General features: G+C 37.3%; 1 protein-coding gene across 1 annotated transcript in view; it reads right to left on the bottom strand.

Annotated features, from left to right (window-relative positions):
• The window catches only part of MCM4 (minichromosome maintenance complex component 4), a 34,069-nt gene that overhangs the window by 1,909 nt on the left and 5,074 nt on the right, over positions 1–27,086 (bottom strand). Inside the window, exons 3-15 of the mRNA XM_043975230.1 lie at positions 24,967–25,131; positions 23,394–23,557; positions 22,793–22,894; positions 22,077–22,172; positions 21,863–21,958; positions 19,535–19,673; positions 16,976–17,196; positions 16,322–16,442; positions 15,086–15,345; positions 12,158–12,523; positions 11,693–11,820; positions 10,329–10,536; positions 2,161–2,389 (exon numbers count right to left, since the gene is read on the bottom strand). Of these exons, the coding sequence (XP_043831165.1) occupies positions 2,161–2,389; positions 10,329–10,536; positions 11,693–11,820; positions 12,158–12,523; positions 15,086–15,345; positions 16,322–16,442; positions 16,976–17,196; positions 19,535–19,673; positions 21,863–21,958; positions 22,077–22,172; positions 22,793–22,894; positions 23,394–23,557; positions 24,967–25,131 (2,295 nt within the window). The remainder of the gene's footprint in view (positions 1–2,160; positions 2,390–10,328; positions 10,537–11,692; positions 11,821–12,157; positions 12,524–15,085; positions 15,346–16,321; positions 16,443–16,975; positions 17,197–19,534; positions 19,674–21,862; positions 21,959–22,076; positions 22,173–22,792; positions 22,895–23,393; positions 23,558–24,966; positions 25,132–27,086) is intronic.

Below are 27,086 nucleotides of genomic sequence, written 5' to 3'. Positions count from 1 at the left end.
TAATATTAAAGATCATGCTATTAAAAAAATGAGAGAAATGGAACATATACCTTTCATCACTATGGGTAAGAGAAATACTATTAACTGAACAAAGAAGAGAGACAATTACAGAAGAAAAAAGACATAACTGATTACATGAAAACAAAAAGCTTCTGCACAAACACAATTAAGGGAAGTGGTCAAACGGAAAAAAATAAGTTTTACCAAATTTCTCTGATGAGGGTTTGATGTATAAGACAGGCCCTGACAGTGCCCCCCCCCACCCCAATAGATGGGTTATTTTGATTCTGGCAATAGTAGGAAAGTTTCTACCATCTAACTGTTCAATATATCCAGCTCCTCTAGTTCCACGTGTAACAGGGAAGAGAATACATTTATTAGAGGTGGAGCACATCTGTAATCCCTGAAACTGAAGAATGCCAAGGCTGGTGGATCACTTGAGCTATGAGAAAATTAACTGGGTGTCTGTACCAAATCTGACACCAATACGGTAAGTCCCTGGAAAAAAAGGGTCACCAAACCAATTAAGGACCATTGAACCAGTCCAGATTGAGAAAATGGATGTTAAAGTTTCCATGCCAAGCAGCATTAGCATTAGGACTGTGACTGGCCACTTTCCACTAGCTTTGGCGAGTTAAGGAGATCTAGTTTCAAAAAAACCAAACCAAAACAAAAAACCAAAATCTACACACAGCTTTCCCAAACATTCACATTAAGATTGTTCCTTTCCTAGACTATATTTCCTCACTCAATTTTCCGTTTTCTATGATGTTTAAAATGCAGTCTAGGGGCAGCTAGGTGGCACAGTGGATAGAGCACCGGCCCTGGAGTCAGGAGTACCTGGGTTCAAATCCGGCCTCAGACACTTAATACTTACTAGCTGTGTGACCCTGGGCAAGTCACTTAACCCCAATTGCCTCACTAAAAAACAAACAAACAACAAAAAAAATAAAATGCAGTCTAAGGCTGAACAAGTTGTGATATATGAATGTAATGGAATTCTATTGTGCTGTGAGAAACAATGAACAGGAGTTCAGAGAAGCCTGGAAGGACTTGCATGAACTGATGAGTGAGATGAACAGAACCAGAAGAACATTATACACAGTATTATCAACATTATGTGTTGATAAACTGTGATAGACTAGATTCTTCTCACCAATACAATGCTACAAGAAAATTCCAGGGGACTCAGAATGGAAAAGGCTCTCCAAATCCAGAAAAAAAAAAAAAAAAGAACTATGGAATATGGATGCTGATTGAGCCATACTATTTCTTTTGTTTTCAGTGCTGCTGTTTTTCTATTTTAAGGTTTTTCCTTATTGCTCTGATTCTTCTCTTATAGTATGACTGATGCAGAAATATGTTTAATGTTGTTATGTATGTGCATATATACATATATGTATATGTGTATATATGTATTTGTGTGTGCATACACACACACACACACAAATAATATAACCTATATAGGATTGCCTGCTGTTTGGGGGAGGGAGAAAAATTTGAAATTGGAAATCTTATGTAAATAAATGATGAAAGCTATCTCTACATGTAACTGGAAAATAATAAAATAATTTTATTAAAAAAAAAAATAGGGGCAGCTAGATGGCGCAGTGGATAGAGCACCGGCCCTGGAGTCAGGAGTACCTGAGTTCAAATCTGGCCTCAGACACTTAACACTTACTAGCTGTGATCCTGGGCAAGTCACTTAACCCCAATTGCCTCACTTAAAAAAAAAAAAAAAAAAAGGGAGTCTAAGCAGCTCCTGAATGTGTATGTATGTATTGCATTTCAAAATATGAATGACTTGTAGATTCTATGCAGTTTCAATAACCTATGCATTTGCACCATGCTAATGCTGACAGTGCAATGCACTGTTTAACAAATGTATTCATCCTCCTTTAAAATAAGTTTTTTGTTTTGTTTGATGTTTTGTGTTTTTTTTTTGGTGGGGCAATGAGTGACTTGCCCAAGGTCACACAGCTAGTAAGTGTCAAGTGTCTGAGGCCATATTTGAACTCAGGTTCTCCTGAATCCAGGCCCGGTGCTTTATCTACTGCGCCACCTAGCTGCCCCCTAAAATAAATTTTTTAAAAAAACATGAAGGATCAATTATTCGCCCATTAAATAAATTAAGATTTTTGTCATATATAAACTACAAACCTGTAGTGAGAATAGATATGTCCACAATGCCAGTCCTTGGGTCAGTAGCGGACTGTTTAAGTGCCTCACGATGGAGGCGTTTTGCTTCTTCAACATCAATTGCTTCAACTTTGTTTGAAAATCGCACTTTGGCGTGAGCTTCTGATAAACGTATCAATGACTCCAGCTGTCGGGGATATGCAGAAACCATTCCTCTGCCACTTCCAATCTTCCTCATGTCTACATATGCCTAGTTTGAGGAGAATGTAAAGAAAAAAAAGACCTTGATTATACCTATAAGACTAGACACCAATACAAATTTTTCTACATGAATCATGCTTTTTGCTTCCTTATTAAGTGAAAAGTGGCCCTGGGCCTGGGGGGAGTGCTCTCCCACATTGGAAGAGCTCAAGACATAGTTCTAGGGGCAGAATATGCTGGTTTTCAGTAACCAGTCAGGCTAAGGATAGAGAAAGGCTTAAGCATTGGGGTGTGTGTGTGTGTGTATGTGTGTGTGTGTGTGTGTGTGTGTGTGTGTGTGTGTGTGTGTGTGTATGTGTGTGTGTGTGTGCAGAAGGAGGTAGAGGGAGAGTCACACCGGCACTTTAGGAAGAGAAATTTGACATCTGAGTGGAGGATGATTCATTGGAGTGTGGAGAAACTTGAGGCGCCAAGCCGAGGTGAAGAAGGCCTATACCAGGACAGTGGTGGTGTCAGAGAAGAGAAAGGACTATATATGAGAGATTTACTCTGGTAAAATTGACAGAACTTGGCAACAGATTAGATATGGGGGGTGGGGAAAGAGTGAGGGATTGGGGATGATGCCAGGGTTTCAAGGCTGGGAGGATGGTGACGCCCTCAATAGTTAACAGGAAACACAGGAAGAAGGGCGTGAGGGATAATGAGTTCCATTTTGGACATGTTGAGTTAGAGACATCTACTTTGAGAGACGTCCCATAGGCAGTTGGAGATGGGAGTCTGGAGGATGGGAAAGGGGGGCTGGATAAATAGAGAAGTATCAGTATAGAGTGATAATTGAGTTGAAGGGAGCTGATGAGCTCACCAAGAGAAATATTACAATACCGACAGGGACACCCATCGCTAGTGGACGTGAGTCAAAGGACAGAATGGCCAGAAGACAACCAGGATAGAGTAGTGTCACAGAAACCTAGAGAGAAAAGAGTATCAAGAAGAAGGGAGTGACTGAAAATGTCACAGGCTGAAGAATGAGAATTAAAAAAAAAAATTTAGCAACTTTGGAGAGAGCAGTTTTCAGTTGAGTGATGAGGAACGCATACTGTATAGTTAAGAAAATGGTGAGAGGAAAGGAAAGTGATATTAAGGAGCTGGTTTCATTGTTCTTTCAAAGGCACAAATATTATTCCATGGGACAGTTGGCAATCTGATTAAAAGCACTGTACTTTGATGGTCTGGAAATTCAACTTGGAATCAAATAAAAATCCCATCTTTTTAACACCAAAATTGCTCTAGTGATAGATAGTACAAGGTTAGACTGGTTATTGTAAAACCAAGAGTGTTATCAGAATTGCAATTAAAGCTTTTCCAATATAGTAGAACATACTAGAGCATGTGTGTGCACCACTGGCACAGCTTTCAAGAACCCAGTGTCATCTACATGGCAGAGTAGGAATTTGAATGATAAAATTGTGGGTGGCCCCAGAGAGCAATGGAGAGGTGTATGGCAGGAATACTACTGGAGAAAGAAATGGCACACCACTTCAGTATCTTTGCCAAGAAAACCTCACACATGGTCACAAAGAGTTGGATGACTAAAAAAAATGGTTGACACAAAGAGGGCATAGCATATCACCAACAAGGACTTACATTTGATAAACAGCAAAAGAGGTATCTATCATCCAGGACGTGAGAGGCTGAAAAAGGGGGGCTGGTTTATATAGTAAAAATAAGACTAACAGTCAGACAAGGTGAATGCTTCCCTGGTACCCATGCAATGTTAAACAAATGAACAAACACCAGAGGACAGTTTCCAGTATGTTGGGTGGAAAAATTTATGGGCAGATATGGAAAAGAATTGTCAAGATAAGAAGGCACAGTTGGGCTGTGATCTACACTGTAAAGGGAGTTCCTACATCTATAAGATCAAGTACTGAAGAATCTATTTAAATGACTAAAATCCTTAATGTGTAGCAAAGGCTCTTGAAAAGTTCCACTTGAGAACCTATCTTAAAAATAAAAAGTGTTGAACTCTTCTAGTGGATATATTTTCATTCTTTCTTTATAGTTGGTTAAATTTCTGTCATAGTGCATTTATTTTTTATTTATTTTTCAGATTTTTTTTTTTAATGTATAAGGTATTTTATTTTTTCTGTTACATGTAAAGATAGTTCTCAACTTTTGTTTATACAAGCTTTACAATTTCAGATTTTTCTCCCTCCCTCCCCTCCCTCCACCCTCCCCTAGACAGCAGGTAATCTGATATAGGTTATATCTATATATCTCTATACATATATAGATATATACACACACACATATATATACACATAATAACATTAATCCTATTTCTGCATTAATCCTGTTACAAGAGAAAAAATCAGAGCAGTGATGCAAAACCTCAAAATAGAAAAAAAAACCAAGAGCACCCAAAACAAAAGAAATAATATGGTTCAATCAGCATCTATACTCCACAGTTCTTTCTTTCTTTTTTTTTCTTGGATTTGGAGATCCTCTTCTATCATGAGTTCCCTGGAACTCTTCTGTACCATTGCATTGGTGAGAAGAATATAGTCCATCACAGTAGGTCAACACTCAATGTTGATGATACTGTGTACAATGTTCTTCTGGTTCTGCTCATCTCACTCATCATCAGCTCACGTAAGACCCTCCAGGTTTCTCTGAACTCTTCCTGCTCATCATTTCTTACAGCACAATAGTATTCCATTGTATTCATATACCACAACTTGTCCAGCCATTCCCCAATTGATGGGCACCCCCTCAACTTCCCAATTCCTTGCTAGAAAGTAAAGAGCAGCTATAAATATTTCTGTACATGTGGGTCCCTTTCCCCCTTCCATGATTTCTTTGGGCAAAAGACCTAAAAGTGGGATTGCTGGGTCAAAGGGTATGCACAGCTTTATCGCCCTTTGGGCATAATTCCAAATTGCTCTCCAGAATGGTTGGATCAGCTCACAGCTCCACCAACAATGCATTAGTGTTCCAATTTTCCCACAGCCTCTCCAACATTTATTATCTTCCTTTTTTGTCATTTTAGCCAATCTGATAGGTGTCAGGTGGTACCTCAGAGTTGTTTTAATTTGCATCTCTCTAATCATTAGAGATTTAGAGCATTTTTTCATATGGGAATAGATAGCTTTGTTTTCTTCATCAGAAAACTGCCTGTTCATATCCTTTGACCATTTCTCAATTGGGGAATGACTTGGATTCTTATAAATTTGATTTAATTCCCTATATATTTTAGAGATGAGGCCTTTATCAGAAGCACTGGCCTCAAAAATTGTTTCCCAGTTTTCTGCCTCCCTTCCAATTTTGGATGCATTGCTTCTGTTTGTACAAACATTTTTTAATTTAATATAATCAAAATCATCCATTTTGCATTTTATAATATGCTCTATCTCTTGTTTGGTCAAAAACTGTTCTCCTTTCCAAAGATCTGATAGGTAGACTATTCCTTTCTCTCCTAATTTACCTATGGTATCACCTCTTATGTCTAAATCGTGTATCCATTTTGACCTTATTTTAGTATAAGGTGTAAGATGTTGGTCTATGCCTAATTTCTGCCATACTATCTTCCAGTTTTCCCAGCAGTTTTTGTCAAATACTGAGTTCCTATCCCAGAAGCTGGAGTCTTTGGGTTTATCAAACACTACATTACTAGTGTCATTTACTACTGTATTTCCTGAGCCTAGCCTATTCCATTGATCTACCACTCTATTTTTTTAGCCAGTACCAGATAGTTTTGATGACTGCCGCTTTATAGTAAAGCTCCAGGTTTGGTACCGCTAACCCACCTTCCTGTGAATTTTTTTTCATTATTTCCCTGGATATTCTTGATTTTTTGTTTTTCCAGATGAATTTTGTTATTATTTTTTCTAGCTGTATAAAATAATTTTTAGGTAGTCTGATTGGTATGGCACTGAATAAGTAAATTAATTTAGGCAGTATTGTCATTTTTACTATATTAGCTCTGCCTATCCATGAGCAATTGATATCTTTCCAATTATTCAGAGCTGATTTGATTTGTGTGAAGAGTGTTTGGTAGTTGTGTTCATAGAGTTCCTGGGTTTGTCTTGGCAAGTAGACTCCCAAGTATTTTATATTATCTACCATTACTTTAAATGGAATTTCTCTTTCTATCTCTTGCTGCTGGACTTTGGTGGTCATGTATAGAAATGCTGATGATTTATGTGGATTTATTTTATATCCTGCTACTTTGCTAAAGTTGTTAATTGTTTCAAGTAATTTTTGACTTGATTCTCGAGGATTCCTTAAGTATACCATCATATCATCTGCAAAGAGTGATAGTTTTGTTTCTTCCTTGCCTATTCTAATTCCTTTAATTCCTTTCTCTTCTCTGATTGCTAAAGCTAACATTTCTAGGACAATATTAAATAATAGGGGTGATAATGGACATCCCTGTTTCACCCCTGATCTTATTGGGAAGGCCTCTAATTTATCTCCATTGCATATAATACTTGCTGATGGCTTTAGGTAGATACTGTTTATTATTCTAAGGAAAGCTCCCCCTATTCCTAAACTCTCTAGTGTTTCTATTAGGAATGGGTGCTGTACTTTGTCAAAAGCTTTCTCTGCATCTATTGAGATAAGCATATGGGGGCAGCTAGGTGGCACAGTAGATAGAGCACTGGCCCTGGATTCAGGAGGACCTGAGTTCAAATCCAGCCTCAGACACTTAACACTTACTAGCTGTGTGACCCTGGGCAAGTCACTTAACCCCAATTGCCTCACCAAAAAAAAAAGAGAGCTAAGCATATGATTTTGGTTGGTTTTCTTATTGATGTGGTTGATTATGTTAATAGTTTTCCTAATGTTGAACCAGCCCTGCATTCCTGGTATAAATCCCACCTGGTCATAGTGTATTATCCTGGTGATCACTTGCTGTAATCTCCTTGCTAATATCTTATTTAAGATTTTAGCATCAATATTCATTAGGGAAATTGGTCTATAATTTTCTTTCTCTGTTTTTGCTTTGCCTGGTTTTGGTATCACCACCATATTTGTGTCATAAAACCAATTTGGTAGAACTCCTTCTTCACCTATTTTTCCAAATAATTTGTATAATATTGGAATTAATTGTTCTTAAATGTTTGGTAAAATTCACCCGTAAACCCATCTGGCCCTGGGGATTTTTTCTTAGGGAGTTCATTAATAGCTTGTTCAATTTCTTTTTCTAATATGGGTTTATTTAAGGATTTTATTTCCTCTTCAGTTAACCTGGGCAGTTTATATTTTTGTAAATATTCATCCATTTCATTTAGATTGTCAAATTTATTGGCATACAGTTGGGCAAAATATTTCCTAATTATTGCTTTAATTTCCACTTCATTGGTGGTAACATCACCCTTTTCATTTTTGATACTGGTAATTTGGTTCTCTTCTTTCTTTTTTTTAATCAGATTAACCAATATTTTATTGGTTTTTTCATAAAACCAGCTCTTAGTTTTATTGATTAATTCAATCTTATTAATTTCTCCTTTAATTTTCAGGATCTCTAATTTAGTGTCTAATTGGGGATTTCTAATTTGTTCTTTTTCTAGCTTTTTAAGTTGCATGCCCAATTCATTAATCTCCTCTTTCTCTTTCTTATTCATGTAAGCATTTAGAGCTATAAATTTTCCCCTAAGCACTGCTTTGGCTGCATCCCATAGATTTTGGTATGTTGTCTCATTATTGTCATTCTCTTGGATAAAGTTATTGATTGTTTCTATGATTTCTTGTTTGGCCCATTCATTCTTTAGAATGAAATTATTTAGTTTCCAATTGATTTTCATTCTACTTTTCCCTGGCTCTTTCTTACATGTAATTTTTATTGCATCATGATCTGAGAAGGATGCATTTACTATTTCTGCCTTTCTACATTTGACTATGATGTTTTTGTACCCTAATACATGGTCAATTTTTGAAAATGTGCCATGTACTGCTGAGAAAAAGGTATGTTCCTTTCTATCCCCATTCAATTTTCTCCAGACATCTATCATGTCTAACTTTTCTAGTAATCTATTCACCTCTTTCACTTCTTTCTTACTTATTTTTTGGCTAGATTTATCTAATTTTGAGAGGGGGAGATTCAGATCCCCCACTAGTATAGTATTACTGTCTAATTCCTCTTGTAACTCATTTAACTTCTCCTCTAAGAACTTGGATGCTATACCACTTGGCGCATACATATTTAATATTGATATTACTTCATTATCTATAGTACCTTTAAGTAAGATGTAATTTCCTTCCTTATCTCTTTTAATGAGATCTATTTTTGCCTGCACTTTGTCTGAGATAAGGATTGCTACCCCTGCCTTTTTTACTTTAGCTGAGGCATAATATATTCTGCTCCAGCCTTTTACCATAGTGCATTTATTAAGATCCCGAGGGAGATTGGTAAAAATTACTACACAAATACAGAAACAGAAGGATGCCAGAGTGTACTTGCAAAACACTACTGGAAATTAATTTTATCACTGTCTTCCTTGGTTATGCATGCAACAGTTAAGTGTAAGGTTATTATATAAGTTATACAACTTAATTCTGTAGAAGGATGTCGATATTCACCATCCAACTGGATAGCCACCTTCTAACAGGTTTTCTCCTTGCTGCCCACTCCCATTACAAATCTATCTTTATATTATATTAAATATGTTATAGATTATATTATATTAGATCTACATCTGCTACTCCCCAGCCCTACTTTCTTGCCTCCTTTTGCATATTTTCCCTGCCACCCTCCCCCACTAAATTATAAATTCCTTGAGGGGAGGGACTGCTTTTTAAATTAACCGTATCTGCAGAACTTAGCACAGTGCCCAGCACATAGCAGGCACTTGAAAAATGTTTATTGGATTGGATTATCACTCCTTCCCTTCAATGGATCACTAATGCCTGAATAAAGGGTCATTTTATTTATTTATTTATTTGTGTGGGGGCAATGGGGGTTAAGTGACTTGCCCAGGGTCACACAGCCAGTAAGTGTCAAGTGTCTGAGGCCGGATTTGAACTCAGGAACTCCTGAAGCCAGGGCCAGTGCTTTATCCACTGTGCCACCTAGCTGCCCCTTAAAGGGTCATTTAAAAAAAAAAAAACATTCCAAGCTTTTCACAATAACACTACCCTAATCTTTTATATATTATCTGATACTACTCCCACCTAAAATGTGCTCTACACTCCAGCCAAACTAAGCTGCTCAACAACTCCCATACTTTCCCACCATTGTAACTTTTCTCACCTTGTTTCCTATACTACTTAAAATTCTCACCCATACTAAAAATATGCCCAATTCAAATGCCTCCAGCAAGCCCTGCTCTTGGGTGCTGGTCTTATTACATATAAAACTGTATCTCACATCCTTTTTATTAAACCACAAGTTTCATGACAACAGAGACTGAGTCTTATCTAACTACTAAAAAATAATTAATAGCTCCTTACTACCCTCAGAATAAAATCCAACTCACTCATTTTATAGATGAGGAAACAGGCCCAATGTAGTTAAATGACTTTCACCAGGGTCCCATAGGTAGTAAGTGGCGGAGCTCAGGACTGAAACCAGATCTTCTGACTCCAAATCCAGTGTTCCTCTCACTCCAGTGCCAAAGCACTCTACCTTTTTTTACTTGCCTTTATCACATTTGGTGTCATACTTCATTGAGTATTTATTTCCCCCGCACTGGATGGAAGAGCTTTTTGAGGCATTATTTTCTTTGAGTCTTCCTTAGCATCTAGTATATGGTAAACATTCAACACATACAGTGAGGCAATTGGGGTTAAGTGACTTGCCCAGGGTCACACAGCTAGTAAGTGTTAAGTGTCTGAGGCCGGATTTGAACTCAGGTACTCCTGACTCCAGGGCCAGTGCTCTAATCCACTGCGCCACCTAGCTGCCCTACATATTTGTAATGAAAAAACAATCAAACACAAACAAACAAACCAACCTCTTTTCAGACTCCAAATAGTCAATGTATTACCTCAATTAAGGCCTGGCTTGCTTCTTCACTTAGTCTAGGAGTAATAGAGCTGTGAGCATATGCGATGTAGTCCTTCAGGACCGCCATATCCATGAACTCCTCTTCTACTTGCGCTTCACTCTGGTAGTACAGAGAGACCAAATGGTGGGCAAGGCGCCGGTCATAGGCTTCGTCTTGAGGGTCCAGCATGAGGAAAATCAAATCAAATCTAAAGAGGGTCAAACAAAAATATCTTTTGGATTCTTTTGTTCATCAACACCCACTAACAGGAAGATGCTTTTTTTTTTTTTTAGTGAGGCAATTGGGGTTAAGTGACTTGCCCAGGGTCACACAGCCAGTAAGTGTTAAGTGTCTGAGGCTGAACTTGAACTCAGGTACTCCTGACTCCAGGGCCAGTGCTCTATCCACTGCGTCACCTAGCTGCCCCAAGAAGATGCTTTTAAAAGTTCTTGCTCTTCATTTGTTTTAGGCATGCCTATTAAAATTGGCGATGGAGTCTGTCTGCCACTAAGGAGGCAAGCTGTTATAATTAGGCTCTACTGGGCCTTCAGCATACATTCTGGCCTCCAACTAGCTCCTAAGATTTCATATTCAAGAAATGCTGGTTAGTCAGTCATGCAACAGAGCTAGAAAGTAAACTTTCCCCTGAAATGACATGTTACTATATTACAGACAACAGAAAGATTTAAGTAACAGACACATGAATGTATGTATACAAATTTTTTTCCCCCTCAGTAATGCTTATTTTTTCCCCTCCTGCCCCCTCCCCTTGAAGGGAAGAAAAACAAATATGCATAGTTAAATAAAACAAATCCCAGTGTCAAGCCAAATTAATTCCCATCACGCCTCAAACCAGATTCATTCTGTATCTGAGTCTATCACCTCTACTGTCAGAAGGTGGATAACATAGGAAAATATATTCAACTGTCAAAGGAAAAACATTTATAGCCTAAAATTCATCTATTAATTGTACAAATACTTTTGGCTGGCATGAGAGAAAATGTAGGCTATATAAATATTCATTCTATACTAGAGCATACTTATATTACAGGAAGTCTTAATATTATTTTAAGACTAATGGAGGGGCAGCTAGGTGGTGCAGTGGATAGAGCACTGGCCCTGGAGTCAGGAGGATCTGAGTTCAAATCTGACCTCAGACACTTAACACTTACTAGCTGAACCCTAGGCAAGTCACTTAACCCCAATTGCCTCACCAAAAATAAAACAAAAAACAAAAGACTAATGGAGAATGTTTTAGTTAATGTAAGAAAAAATATTCACTTTAGAAAAAAGGATTTAGCATAGTATTAGAAGCAGCATGTTATATAGTGTATTTTCTAGCATATAAACATCTTTGACAATACCTTGATAATAAAGTATGGGGAAGTTGAATATTTTCAATGGTAGTTTTCTTAGGATTCCATTGGGACTCTATAGGATTAGCAGCTGCTAAGATAGAAGTTCGAGCATTCAGCTGACAAATAATTCCAGCCTGCAAAAAGAAAATAAGTGTGAGTAGAGTCTCACTTATCATGCTGTCTTCAGGACAAGTACTGACTTTTAGGTGACTGAACCATGTTCTCTACAAAAAGGAGGCACATAAAGTAAACAAGAGGCCTCTATAGAAAACATTCAGAAATTTGCCCCAAACCAAATATATTTGGAAATGTTGAGTTTCATCTATAAACGTATGTAATGTAGCTACAAAAATTCATTACTATTTCTGATTGGAGTCAAAAGGAAAAGTTGTACCCAGAGACATTTGTTTCATGTACACAATGATCTACATTTCCTACTGTATTCATTACAGCAGACAGTGGAAGCCATACCTTAGCAATTGAGAGAGTCTGTTGTTCCATTACTTCATGAAGTACTGATCTTGTACTTTCATTCATCTTGTCAAATTCATCAATACAACAAATACCATTGTCACTCAAGACCAGGGCACCTGTCTGTAAGACCAGCTGTCTTGTTTCTGGGTCTTTCATGACATATGCAGTAAGACCAACGGCACTAGAGCCTTTCCCAGATGTGTACTGTCCTCGGGGAACAAGGTTGTAGACATATTGTAGCAGCTGGGACTTACTGGTCCCAGGATCCCCACACAGAAGGATATTGATCTCAGCACGGAATTTGCCCCTTCCAGTGTGACTAAAATCCTTTCTCGTTCCTCCAAACAGCTGAAGCAAAATACCCTAGAGAGAATGTGAGTGAGTATTATTGAGATTTAAATAAAGTACTTGGTTGAATTTTATTATTTTCAGTTACAAAATATCTTATCTTTCACTCATGAGAAGGCAAGAAAAACAAAACCCATTACAAATATACGTAGTCATGCAAAACAAATTTCTGCACTAACCATGGTCTCTCCCCATCCTCCCAAAAAGGCAAGAAAAAGAAGAAAATCTGTTATAGTCTGAATGTTGACTATCAGTTCTCTCTGGAGGTAGGTAGCATGTTTCAACATGAGTCCTTTGGAATTGTGGCAGATTATTGTTTTGATCAGATTCCCAAATCTTTCATAGTTAAGTATCTTTACAATACTGCTTGCTGTATAAATTGTTCTCCTACTTCTGCACACTTCACTTTGCATCAGTTCCCACAAGTCTACTAAGATTGTTCTGAAACCACCCCCTTCATCATTTCTTTTTTTCTCCCCTAATGCAACAAACGTTTATTTTATTTTTTCCAGTTACATGTAAGGGTAGTTTTCAACCCATTATCATTTCTTACAGCACAATAGTGTTCTAATTGCATTCACATATCATAACCTATCATTCCCCAACTGATGGACATTCTCTTTTTCCAATTTTTGCCACCACAAGAAGAGTTGCTATATTTTTATATGTATGTTCTTTCCCTTTTTTTTGATCTTTGTGGTACAGATCTAGTAGCAGTATTAGTGGATCAAAGGGTATACACAGTTTAATAGTTTTTGGGGCTACAGTTCCATATTACTCTATAGAATGGTCAGACTAGTTCACAACTCCAACAGTGATGCATCTGTTCTCCCACATCCCTTCCAATATTTTGTCATTTTCCTTTTTTTGGTCATTTTAGCCAAGCTGATGGGTGTGAAGTGGTAAACTCAGTTATTTTAATTTGCATTTATCTTACTATTAGTCAATTAGAGCATTTTTTCATGTATATATTAATAAGCTAGATTTCTTTGTCTGAAAACTGTCTATTCATAGCCTTTGACCATTTGTCAATTGGGAAATGACTGTTTATTCTTATAAATTCATATCAGTTTCCTATCTTTTTTTTTTTAAGTTTCCTATCTATCTTTAAAAAATGAGACCTTCAACAGAGAAACTTGCTGTAAAGATTTTTTGCCCTAGTTTCCTACTTTCTTCTTCATTGATTTTCTTTGCAAAAACTTTTTAATTTTATGGAATTAAAATTATCCATTTTACTTTCTGTAAGCCTATCTCTTATCTGGTTATGAACTATCATTCCCTTATCTATAGATTTGACTGGTAATTTGCTTATGATATATCACCTTTTATGTTTAAACCACGCACACATTTTTGTTTGTTTGTTTGTTTTATTTTTTTAGTGAGGGAATTGGGGTTAAGTGACTTGCCCAGGGTCACACAGCTAGTAAGTGTTGTGTCAAGTGTCTGGGGCCGGATTTGAACTCAGGAACTCCTGAATCCAGGGCCGGTGCTTCATCCACTGCGCCACCTAGCTGCCCCCCACGCACACATTTTGAACTTATATTAGGTCATGGTATGAGATTTTGGTCCATGCCTAGTTTCTGACAAACTACTCTCCAGTTTTCCCAACGATTTTTCTCAAATAGCGAATTGTTTCAATAGTTGAAATCTTTGGATTTATCAAACATTACATTACTGTGGCTCATTTGTTTCTGTAAGTTGTGTACCTCATTTGGTCCACTGATCAACATCTATTTCTTACATAGTACCAAATTGTTTTGACAATTATAGTTTTGTAGTGAATTTGAGATTAGCTAGTTCCCCTTTCCTATATTTTTAAATTTCCTTTGATATTCTTAACCGTTACCAGATGAATTTTGTTATTATTTTTTACTAATTCGGTAAAATAATTCTCTGGATGTTTGATTTATATAGCATTGAATAAGCAAAATAATTTAGATAATAATTTTTATTATATTGGCTCAGCCTACCCATAAACAATAAATATTTCTCCGGTTATTTAAATCTGTATTTATGTAAAGAGTGTTTTTTAATTGTTTTTATATGTGAACTTTCTCATCATAAAGCTGATAAAGATCCAGGAAAAAGACTCAAGGAGAGATAGCATCAGTGATAGAACACAGCCTAGTACATTATTTTCCCGTGTCTATAAAGATTCAATTTTTTCTTATAAGCATGAGAACAGGTAATCTTAAAGCTATCTTCTAAGTATTTTGCTAAATTTAGGTAATGGTTATCTCTCACCTCACAATAAAAACCAATATTTGCAGGATATCTCACCAAAAATTTGATGAATTAGTATTTTTGTAGCTCGTACACTTTACGTAGCTAGATGGCACAGCTGACAGAGCATTGGACCTGAATTCAAATCTAGCCTAGGACACTAAGTAGCTGTGTGTACCTGGGCAGGTCACCGTACCTGTCTGCTTAAGTTTCCTCAACTGTAAAATGGTCTATTTATAATAGCTCTTACCTCTCCCACACTTGTTGTGAAGCACTTTGGAAACCTCAAAGCACTATTTAGTGTCTATTATTATTATAATAATTCTCAATTCTAAGTTTAAAGTCCCTATATACCTTTTTGATATCTTCATGTTCATAAATGCTTGGAGCCAAGGCTGAAGAAAGTCTCTCATAAATGTCTGGCTTCCTGGAAAGCTCCTTCAGCATTTCCACGCGATTCTCTGAAAAAAGTTTCTGTTCAGCTTCTTCATCAAGACCATGAAGGCGTTTGGCATCAGTCTTACGATAGTGAATGACGTCAATGTGGGTCTTATAGACAGATTTGACGCTGCTCATCCTTGGATTGACTCGAACAGGAACAGCTCTATAGATCCCTGAGGAGAAGCCCCAACAGAATATTAGACAAAAAATCAACATGCATGTTCCTCTGTATATACCTCGACCTACAACCCCCTTCCCTCAATACACATTTGATGAGACAGATTGTACCTGGCAGATCATTTAAGCTACAATTAAAAAGGGAGCTGATGTGTTTGAAGATCAAGACCAACACCTTTCCCTCTTCTTTCCTTAACTGCCTGCAACACCATTCTCATCCTTAGTTCTCTTGGAATCAATGTAAGCTGACAGCCTTGTACATTTAATCCAAGAGAATTAAGGATGAGAATGGTGTCACAGGCAGTTAAGTGATGGCAGGATGTCATCCAAGTTGTCTGATTCATTTCAAACTCCCCTTCCTGGACCAAAGAGCTGTCAAGATCCCTTCCTCCCACAATCAATGTCACTGTGGTATTTTACTGGCTAGCACAAATAATGTCCCCCACCCCCACCCCCACAAGCATCAGTGTAAAGAACACTAGACTAGCCTGGGAGTCAAGAGTAATGGCCTTGTCACTAATTAGCTGTGTAATCTAGGATAAGCCACCTCACTGCCTTTTCTGGAATGGGGCACCCAGAACTGAACAAAATACTCCTGGACTTGATCTGGGCAGGACAGCTGGACCACCTACCTTGGTTTGGATACTGTACACCCATGAATGTAGACTAAATGTTACCTTTCATTGCACTGGATACAGAACTTTGAGTCCATTACCACCCCACCCACACCCCTTTAAAAAAAAACAAAACAAGGAGAGAGACATATCTCTGATCTGGTACTGATTTAAAAAAAAAAAGTCCAAGTGTAGAGATTTACATTTGTTCCTATTGAATGTCATATTATTAGATAGAACCCATCATTCTAGCTTGTTAAATATAGTTTTTATGAATCCTCATTCTGCCTTCCCATTCATAACTGAACTACCCAGATATTTTACTGGTTGTGTTAGTACAAAAGTACATCCCTCTCACCTGTAACATTCACCCTATCACCAGGCTGAACCTTATCAACGAGGTCATTGTGAGCAAAGAGAACTACAGTGTGAGGAGTCTGTCCCGCTGGCATATCCTCAGGAGACTCCTGCAGTTTGATCTAATAAGAGAACACTGAAAATTAATATGTTAATTTTAAGCAAAATTTAAATGAATTATTTCCTTACTCTTAACAGAATAGAGACGGACAGAAGAAAACCAAACTTCCTAAATAGTAAGTGGAAAAATATTCTGTAACCCAAATCCATATTTTAAAAAACCAACACAAAATTAAACCTTTTCATTGCTCTATAAGAATTATAAAATATGAAAGTGAATCAAAATTCCAAAAATTAAAAAGGAATTTTGTTATGACAGTAATGATTGAACAGTGATTGAAAATATACTATTTCAACCACTTAAAAATACTACAATTTTGGGAAATTACATGAGAAAGCATTTATAGTTCTCTGTTAATATTCAAAACTCTTTAGAATTTTTTACTCCACCCAGATCAAAATAAAGTACAACCTCAGAAAAGGAATAATTCTGGGTCAAGACAACCAACTGCCACGGAGGGCAGAGGATTGGGGGTGGGGGGTTGTTTGTCAGGGTCAGAGTAAGTAAGCCAAGCTAACTAAGGCTACAACATACCATCTGTTTGTCAGAAAACATGGAGCGATTGTGGATCAGTGCCATGCTGTGTTTCGTGTTACAGTGCTTGCATACGGAAGGTTCAGCAATCCGGCCACGATCAATTTCAACTCTTGTGGTAAAGGCGCAAACCTGACACTGGAAAAATGCTTCTTGCATCTCTGGAATTAACTGGGATGATCTGATTACCATGCCACTGATGGTAATTAGCTGATCAATATCTATAATGAGGGGAAAGAAATACACCACTGTCTAATTATTATGGTCCTTTATTCCACTTCCTCTCTGGGGGCCCAGGATGCTTTCTCCTTGCACCTCCATCTCTTAGAATCTTGAGTGTCTTTTAAAGCTTAGTTTAAATGGCACCATAATTTCCCTCAACTGCTAGTGGTGTCCTCCCCAAAATTACCTTGTGATTATTTTGTATGTACTTTTATATACTTCATTTTTATGTTTGTATTCTTAGTGCCTAACTCAAAGTCAGGGCTTAATAATTAATGCTGAATAATTGATGTGTATGGGATTGATCAGATTTTCATCTATGAAGAGCTAAAATAAAGGAGGTAGCAGAAGATTAGGAAGTACTCTTCCTGGATTCTACTTCTGAGATCCATTTAAGCAAATTATAAAATTCTAAAAACCAGATACTCCTTCCTGCATTATTTAGATATGAAAAGGCCTTTTCAACTTTGTCAGGACCTAGCCAATCCTACTTCCTACAATGACACCTGTGCAGAGATTAGGGCTTTCCTATGTCTAGGTTAGATTTTATTTTCTGAGGCACATTCTAACATATGAATATTCTATTTGGAACAGCCCCAGCCTTCACTGTTTTGTCTGAATCTGACTCTACTCTTGCGTTCATATGTGTAGATGTCTATAACTCATGTTACCCTTTGTCTTTTCATTTTTTGCTTCCATCCCTTACCCCAAACATTCCTGGTTATCCCTTCCTTAATTTACTCTGCTTTATTAGTCAACCAATCACCCTAGTTTTCCTTTTTTTTCTACATTTAATATGACTTTATTTTGCCAAACACACCAATACTTTGATCATTCACATTATCTTCAAATTCATTCCACTCTCACCCACCTTACTGCTCTATTGTTTCTCCCTGACTCTACTTTGGTCAAACTCTCCTGTATTCTGAATTTTTCTTGAAATAACTGAAAACTCGGTCTGCCCCCGTAGACAATGTTAACACCTGGCTGCCCTTTCCCATGAAATTCTTCCATGTCACCTACTTCATCAAGTTATATTCTCATTTCTCTTCTTTCTTTTTCTTTTTTTTGGAGGCAATTGGGACTTGCCCAGAGTCACACAGTTAGTAACTTCCCGAGGCCACAATTGAACTCAGGTTCTCCTGATTCCAGGGCCTATCTATCCACCGTGCCACCCAGCTTCACCTCACCTATTTATATTCTACCAGTCTTCATCATTGTTCCAATATCTAAATAGCTTCTAGTACAAAAAACAGGAGAAAGCCCTTGGTCTGGCATTCAAAGCCTTCAACAGTCTGGTCTCAATTCATCTTTGTAGCCTTCTCTTCAAACACTCAATTTCCTGAATGGTACCATCCAGCCCAAACCACTTCCTTTACCCTCATCCATAATGCTTGCTTTTCTTCTCCCTGTCTGTTCTAATTCTGGCTACTTCTCAAGGTCCAGCTAATATCCTATCTATAATATGAAGCCATTCCAAGCTTTCAGAGAACTCTCTTCTTCCTCTGAGTGGCTGTAGGTAGACACATGTACAGCTTGTGTATCAGCCATATCATCTCAGCTGTTCAGGGACATCTTTTACCATTTATTATTTTTCACTGTAAAGAGTTTTAGCATTTGCACCAGGAGGCCTGGGTCTGAATCTCACATTAAGCCACTTGCTACATGTGTGACCTCTGGCAAATCCAAAACTTCTTTGGACCTTTGTTTCCTCATCTGGAAAATGAAGGGGTTGGACCACATGACCTCTGAAGGCCCCTTCCAGCTTTAGCTTCTTGTATCGTTATTTAACTTTCATATTTTTAGTTTTTCTCCCCAACTATATTAGAAACTGTATATTTTACATGTTTGTTATGCTCCACAGTATAGAAATATTTTGTACAATGCTTGGTACATAGGTGGCTCAACAATTACTTCTTGACTTGTTTTCATTTGGGTGAGTTTTCTTCACTTAACCCCTACTACCCTGCAAAAAAACCAAACCAAACCAAAACAACAACAAAAAAACCTCAAAGACGGGGCAGCTAGGTGACACAGTGGATAAAGCACCAGCCCTGGATTCAGGAGGACCTGAGTTCAAATCCGGCCTCAGACACTTGACACTTACTAGCTGTGTGACCCTGGGCAAATCAGTTAACACTCATTGCCCAGCCCAAAAAACCAAAAAACCTCAAAGAGAAGAATTTCTGGTTCATCTTAGGATGAGGTTGAACCAAAATACTTAGAAAATCAGCACAAAACTCAATTAGGAAATGGTAATATTATTTGATGATTTTTTACCAAAATGTCTCATTTATTTTCTGTTAGAAGTACACTTTCCAATTATGAAAATGTTACCTTCTGGGTTTAGGTTTCTCATGTTCCTAGTCTTCACTGCATTGAATGGTCGGACTTGAATCTGATGTTCCAATATTGAGTCAGGATAACGATCAAAGAAGATTTCATTGACAGCCATATCAAATGTTGGGATAACTTCCTAAACGAAATGGGAAAAAAAAAAGTCTCTTACAAACACAAAAATGTATTTACATCTATTTTCAAGTAGTATACACAATTGAAAATTTCATGTTAATAGGCTGTGTCACGATTAATAAGTATACAATGGATTGGTGATCTTAATGTGATTTCTTCAAAGGCACAAAATGAAACCAATCTATACCTTCACTGGGAGTGTTGCCTATGCTCTCCTATAAATCCTTCATGGTAAATCTACCCAGCGAATTGTAAATGTTCTTTTTGGCACGATTCTGTGAGGGTCAGCACACACTTGGGTAGTATACTAATCATCATTTGCTCGTTACACAGCCATACCTTATATATTTTTTTAATCATAAAAGTATTTTATTATTTTCCAGTTACATGTAGAGATAGTTTTCAACATTTGTTTATATAAGATTTCCAATTTCAAATTTTTCTCCCTCCCCCCCACCTCCCCTAGACAGCAGGTAATCTGATATAGGTTATATACCAAAGGACTCATGATGGAACCATACTATTTCTTTTGTTTTTCTTTTTTGAGGTTTTTCCTTTTTGCTCTGATTCTTCTCTTATAACATGACTAATGCAGAAATATGTTAAATGTTATTTTATACACACACACACACACACACACACATCTCCTATATCAGATTAACTGCTGTCTAGAGGAGGGGGGAGGGAGAAAAATTTGAAATTGGAAATCTTATATAAACAAATGTTGAAAACTATCTCTACATGTAACTGGAAAATAATAAAATACTTTTATTAAAAAAAAAAAAAAGATTTGCCACAACACTTTCTCTTACATGTGTTGTTGAACTGATTTTACAAGCAATCTATTTAAATATTAAGAAAGGATAATACACTGCTCAGAAACACATATAAACAATATCAGACTCTGTCACATCCAAAAGAAAAAAACAACAGAAATATTGCAGAATTAAAATATTAATACGAAAAAAGGGAAAGAAATTAATATGGTTCAATCAGCCTCCATATCCCACAGTTCTTCCTCCCCCCCCCCCCCGCCCCATTTGGAGAGCCTTTTCCATCATGAGTCCTTTGGAACTTTCTTGTACCATTGTTTGGTGAGAAGAATCCAGTCTATCACAGTTGATCAACACATGATGTTGATGATACTGTGTATAATGTTCTGGTTCTGCTCATCTCACTCATCATCAGTTCATGCAAGTCCTTCCAGGTTCCAACCTTATTTTCTAATTATGTTTCCTGGATGATGAACTTACTCACAACCACTATCTCTCTCTCTCCATTGCTTTTTGTCATTTGCAATTTCAATTCTTTGAAGATTATGCTTTTCCATGAATCTTAGCCATATACATTCAATGGAAGAATTATTAATGTTCTCAAAATGCAACCAAGGTTCCCTCTCTTCAGTTCTGAATTGAGCTCACTGACCATTTACAGTGCTTATCCAAGAGTTTTCTGTCAGTCTCTCTCACACACACACACAACACGTGTGCGCATGTGAGATATATGTATCAGAAACATGTCATTCCATATATATTTCATTCCAGGTATGGGGATATCTTGAGCACTCAGAACAGCATAGGATATGTTTGTTTAGGGGGGCAGTGAGTATAAAAGTCTGGTTAGAGAAAAGACAATGTGGTGGGAAGTGAAGAGGAACTAGGCATGTACTATTTTTTCTAAGAAGTTTGCTAAAGGGGATAAAAACACATCTGATTAGAAATAGTCAATTAGAGGAGTAGATGGGGCCTCATATGAAGGCACATTAAGAGTGGCAAGATGTGACTAAGAAGCAAGAGAAAATAAAGTAACTCAAAAAATACAGCAAACAGCAGCCATTTAGAGTAGGAGTTAATAAATAGCCTCACATATTTCAAGAGCCTGAGGGAATCACTCTTTGAGCAATAATTTATATTACAGTGACATTCTGAAATCACCAAAAAGAAAACTAAAATATGTGTGATATGATTTAAGAACATAATAAAGTAGGTAATACATTTTGGAAAAATTTGTCTTCAATTATTACAAAGACATTTAAAGTTCTGATACCTAAAAACAAATAAAAAAGCACTTAAGAAAATTTATTTGAGAAAGCTATTTAATTAATTTCCTGGAGTTTCTATTAAGTGTGGCTTTAATATGGACCACATAGGAGCAAAACCAAATTCACTTTAAAATAATTTCTTTCTTTCTTACCTGTGGGTAGGAGATAAGTTGTCTGTACAAATTTTTGTCAAATGATTTCAGATGTTCGCAATTTACATTTAAAAATGGTTCCCCAATAACATTGATCTACAAGAATAAAAATGAAAGATAAACAATTACTCACTTAAGCTAAAGTATAATACATAAAATTTTTGCTTGTAAGAAAAAAAACAAAACAAAAACCACCCCCCAAACCTCTGATTACCTCTGCAAGTCGCTGCATGTATAAAGGCTCATTGAGATCTATGCCTATATTCTCTTCTTCTGAGGCCAAGGGGTCAATAAAACGTTGAAGAAATCGCTGAACAATGGGGAAAATATGAAAGAAAATTAACCCAGTATAATTTGAGTAATGAGCATCCCTTAGGTATGTTTTAGGCAGTGTCAATACTTTGCTCATTATAATAAAAAAAAATTTTTTTTTTGGACTTGAGATTTTATTAGCATAAAGAGCTCTCCATGAGAAATTCTCTCTACCAATAAAGATGATACCTGTTCTCAGACTTAAGAGAGGTGCCTAGGACACTAGGAGATTAACTGACTTGCCCACTCGTGGTCACGTAGTCATTTTATATCAGTTGTGGGACTTGACCCCAGGTCTAACTCTCTCTCTACTATACCATGCTGTCTCTCATCAACTTTGTTCTTTCTTTACAGAATAAGCAAATATTAGCAACAAGTAACAGTCCATTTTCTTCATCTCCTGCAAATTAGCACATCTCAATAATGTTAAACCCTCTATGATATGGTGTTTTCCTTAGGTTTGAATGCCATTCAGAAACTTACAGAATTATAGAATTTAGAGCTCAAAGGGACTTTAGTTTGACTGCCACATATTGCCTGTTACTTTCTTATAATGCTTTTAGAGACTAAAGTGTCAAAATGTTCCAAAAATATAGATATTGAACTCAAATAGCTCACCTGAAAGTGTTCTTTGCATGTAGCTACATTTACATCTGTTCCCCAAATCACAAGTTTTTGGCCAAGAGACTGTTCACTTGCAACTGCGTCTTCTGCAGCTGGCTGTTGGAAAGAAAACAAATCCCTCAGGTCTCTTTAGCAATAACTAACACATGGCATCTCTTCTTTTTAAATATTTTGTTTTAAAAATATTTTAATTTATTTTGTTAGATATCTCCCAATTTCATGTAAAAAATTTAAATCTTGAGTTTCAAATTCTCTCCCTCCCTCTCCATCCTTCCCCAACACATTTAGAAGATAAACAAAACATACTTCCATATTAGCCACATTGCAAAAGAAACCACATCCAAGAAACAATCAAGCAAACAAAAAACAAGAAAAGTAAAGAAAGTGAAAAAAATACGCTTCAATTTGCATGCAGAGTTCATCAGATCTCTCTTTGGAGGTACACAGCATTTTTCATCATGTATGGAATTTGGAATTGTCTTGATCATAGTAGTGAAGTCTTTCAAAGTTTATTGTTGTTAAAATATTGCTGTTACTGCAAACATGGCATCTTCTCTAAATTAACCAATGAGAAAAGTAGGATTGAGACACCTACCCCATCAGAGTGCAGATCTACTTGACGACCCTTGCGTGCAGATCCAAGATCAGGTCTCTGCCTCACTGGTGTTCCCCGAACACCACTCCTTGGAGTTCCTTCTACTCGTGAACTGGGAGTACCATATGTCAAGGGTGAACTGAGATCAAATTCAAGAGGAATAGCTACAGAAATCAAAGTAAGTTTTACAATGAGAACTTTAGATAGTAGCATGTCTAAATTGAAAATTAAAAAGTACCATATGTTGAAGGACAATGAAAAGCCCTTAGATTAGGAATTTATTTTGACTCAGGCTATTCTAAGTTTTAGAGGTAATAAATATTTCCATAAAATGACTGATTACCTTTTCAGTAGGCAGTCTTAATTTGTCATAATTCAGCTCTGTACTCAGATCTACTGAGAAGTTTTGGATTGCAGAAGCAAATAGGTCTCAAAACTGAAGGAAAAAGCACTAAAAATGAAGTTCTAGATCTTTACTGTGAAATCACATCATGTTCTTAACGAGCATACAAAGTAATGGTACTGTCTTCTTTGGCCAGAGTTTCATGATAGAGTATTTTTTTGTCAGATAGGATGGTTTCATTTATCATCTTTATCAATAAACACAATTACTTTTTTTTTTTAAGTGAGGCAATTGGGGTTAAGTGACTTGCCCAGGGTCACACAGCTAGTAAGTGTTAAGTGTCTGAGGCCGGATTTTGAACTCAGGTACTCCTGACTCCAGGGCTGGTGCTTTATCCACTGTGCCACCTAGCTGCCCCCCACAATTACTTTTAAATAAAATTATATTTGAGAGATTCATCTTCTCGAAATTCAGAAAGAACAAAATTTAAAGGTAAAATTAGGCAACGTCAAGCGACAATACAGAATCGAGCAAAGTTAAAAGTCAAGGTTCTGTCAGAAATAGTTTATCTTAAAAAACCCTAGACATTTGGAATGGTATTTATACATATACATACTGCTCATCAGATAACAAATACAGACTTTCCTTCACTTTGCCACATACACTGTGGCAAAAAAAAAAGAACCCCTAAAGCTCCCAACCATGTAAGTGTGGCTATAGTATCAACCATTATCTGTTTAGGCCAAAGGCCACATCAAAAAAGAAAGCCCAGGGCAGCTAGGTGGCGCAGGGGATAAAGCACTGGCCTTGGATTCAGATTCAGGAGGACCTGAGTTCAAATCTAGCCTCAGACACTTGACACTTAACTAGCTGTGTGACCTTGGGCAAGTTGCTTAACCCTCATTGCCCTGCCAAAACAAACAAACAAAAAGAAAGCCCAACTATCTAGCCACCTCTTCAATTGATTGTGAGCTTCAACTATGGCTTTCTTTTCCATCATCTCAGAAAGAGTTAAAATGTCCAATTTTCTGTGCTAATCTCCTCTGTTCTATTGGTGGGAAAGGCATGAAATCAGAAAAGTGAGACCACTAAGAACCTAGTAGGTATTTTAATGTTTTTGATTACCGTGACTACTTCAAATATCGATAAACTAGTAACTAATGGCTGAGTCATTCCCAGAATGACCCTCCTGCTGCTTAGGCTAAAATGCAATTCCTTGAGGAATCCTACCTGAAGAACGAAACGGGGGTGGGCTGGAAAACAAGGCATCCTGTGTAGCAGGACTCTGCATATCAGCCCCAGGAGAGGTGGGCATAGGCTGTAACTCTCCCGTGGATGTGGAATCTTCCCGTCGGCGCCTCTGAGATGGAGAGGACTTGGCATTCTCGCTGCGAGCTTTGACACAAAAAGAGAAAGATAAAATGACTCTCCACTTTCAAGTACAAAGTATAAAGATGTGTATTTGTGTGTGTGTAGAAATGGATAAGATCTGCTTTTAAAATGCAAATCTATGAAAAGGCCCCAGGATTTTTAATCACTGAGCAAACTTACATTAATGAAGATTGCAACCTTGCTCCTCAAAGAAAGCAATTTGTCTCTCTGCTTTTTCATTGGCCGTCGCCCATGCCAAAGATGTTCTTCTTCCTACCTGATAAAATTCCTGGTTTCCTTTAAAACTCAGCCTAAGGGGCATTTCATGGAAGAGACCTATTCTTGTGTCCCATCTACCCCATCCCACCTTCAATTCCCCTTGTTCCTAGTCTAAGACTCTCTTCCATTTACTTGGTTTATTTTTTATGTATTTTAGTTATGTGTTATCTTTCCTGTTAGAATGTAGGCATGTAATTTCCTTGGGGGCAAAGGCTGTTTTTCCTTTTTCTTTTTTGTATCCCCCGTTTTAGTATGATGTCTGGCTCAGGATAAGTTCCTAATAAAGGCATTTGAATTTATTGTAGTTATTCTGCACATATTTGTATATGTACCGGTAGTCTCCCCAATCAAAATGCAAACTCTGAGAACAGCTATTTCTTTTTTTATCCCCAGTACCTAGCACATAGTAGACACCTAATAAAATTACTACTCATCGATTCATTTATAACATCATATTAGCGTTGCTTAAGGGCTCAGAGAGGTATGATATGGCTTAAAGTCATAGAGCTAGTTAAGTAGGCTTGATCTTAAATCTTCTTGACTTCAAACTTCAACACTGCATCCTCCAGCTCCATCTCTCTAAAATAAATAGACAAATAACTACAAAGTTGGAATTTTATTTATTATTTAATTGGTATATTTTCTGTTGTATCCTTAGTATGCATTCCATTTCTGATGTCTTAGAATTCCTCTTCAGTAGAAGAAATAATTAGATAAGAAGACCTAGGAATGGGGGCAGCTAGGTGGCGCAGTGGATAAAGCACCGGCCCTGGATTCAGAAGGATCTGAGTTCAAATTTGACCGTAGACACTTGACACTAGCTGTGTGACGCTGGGCAAGTCACTTGACCCTCACTGCCCCGCAAAAACAAAACAAAACAAACAAAAAAAGACCTAGGACTCTGATATCATGAGCCTATAATCTTGTACAGTTTTTAAATTGCTTCTGAATATAAGTACAAAATGCCACCCGAAAAAATACTTGCTGCTCATTATCTTCAATTCAAAGAGCCATAAGAAAATATACCTGTGACCTCTCCAGAGTTTCAGACTTGTACCTCCAGCTGCCTTCAGGGAATTTCTACCTACAAATCCTACTTCATTTATCCTAAACTGAGATGTTCTTTTCACATAAACCTGCTATTTCTTCTCTCTATATGGCAATGACATTTACTTAATCTCCCATTTAAAAATTCTTAGTTTTTCTCTTTGGATACGAGAGAAAAGTCAGTTACCAAACCCTGTTAATTTTCTTTTTGTGCTCTTCAAACGCACTTCCTGGTTACTAAGAGTCAAGATATTCCAAGAGGACAGCTTCTTCCTCATGGGGTAACTGGATCCCCACAGCAACCTGGCTTTAGACAGATGCTACCACTCTCCTGACATGACACTCTCAACTCACTTGGCTTCTATCATACTGCCCCTCTTCTACCTCTTTGATTAAAGACTCCTGCTGGATTAAAATCCAACAAACATTTATTAAAAGCCTACGTGAGGGGGCAGCTAGATGGCACAGTGGTGAAGCACCGGCCCTGGATTCAGGAGTACCTGGGTTCAAATCCGGCCTCAGACACTTGACACTTAGTAGCTGTGTGACCCTGGGCAAGTCACTTAACCCTCATTGCCTTGCAAAAAAAAAAAAAAAAAGCCTACGTGAAGGGGCAGCTAGGTGGCACAGTGGACAAAGCACTGGCCCTGGAT

This window comes from Dromiciops gliroides, chromosome 1 (genome assembly GCF_019393635.1).
Source record: "Dromiciops gliroides isolate mDroGli1 chromosome 1, mDroGli1.pri, whole genome shotgun sequence".
Lineage (NCBI taxonomy): Eukaryota > Metazoa > Chordata > Mammalia > Microbiotheria > Microbiotheriidae > Dromiciops > Dromiciops gliroides.
This window is presented reverse-complemented; position numbering and strand designations above follow the sequence as displayed.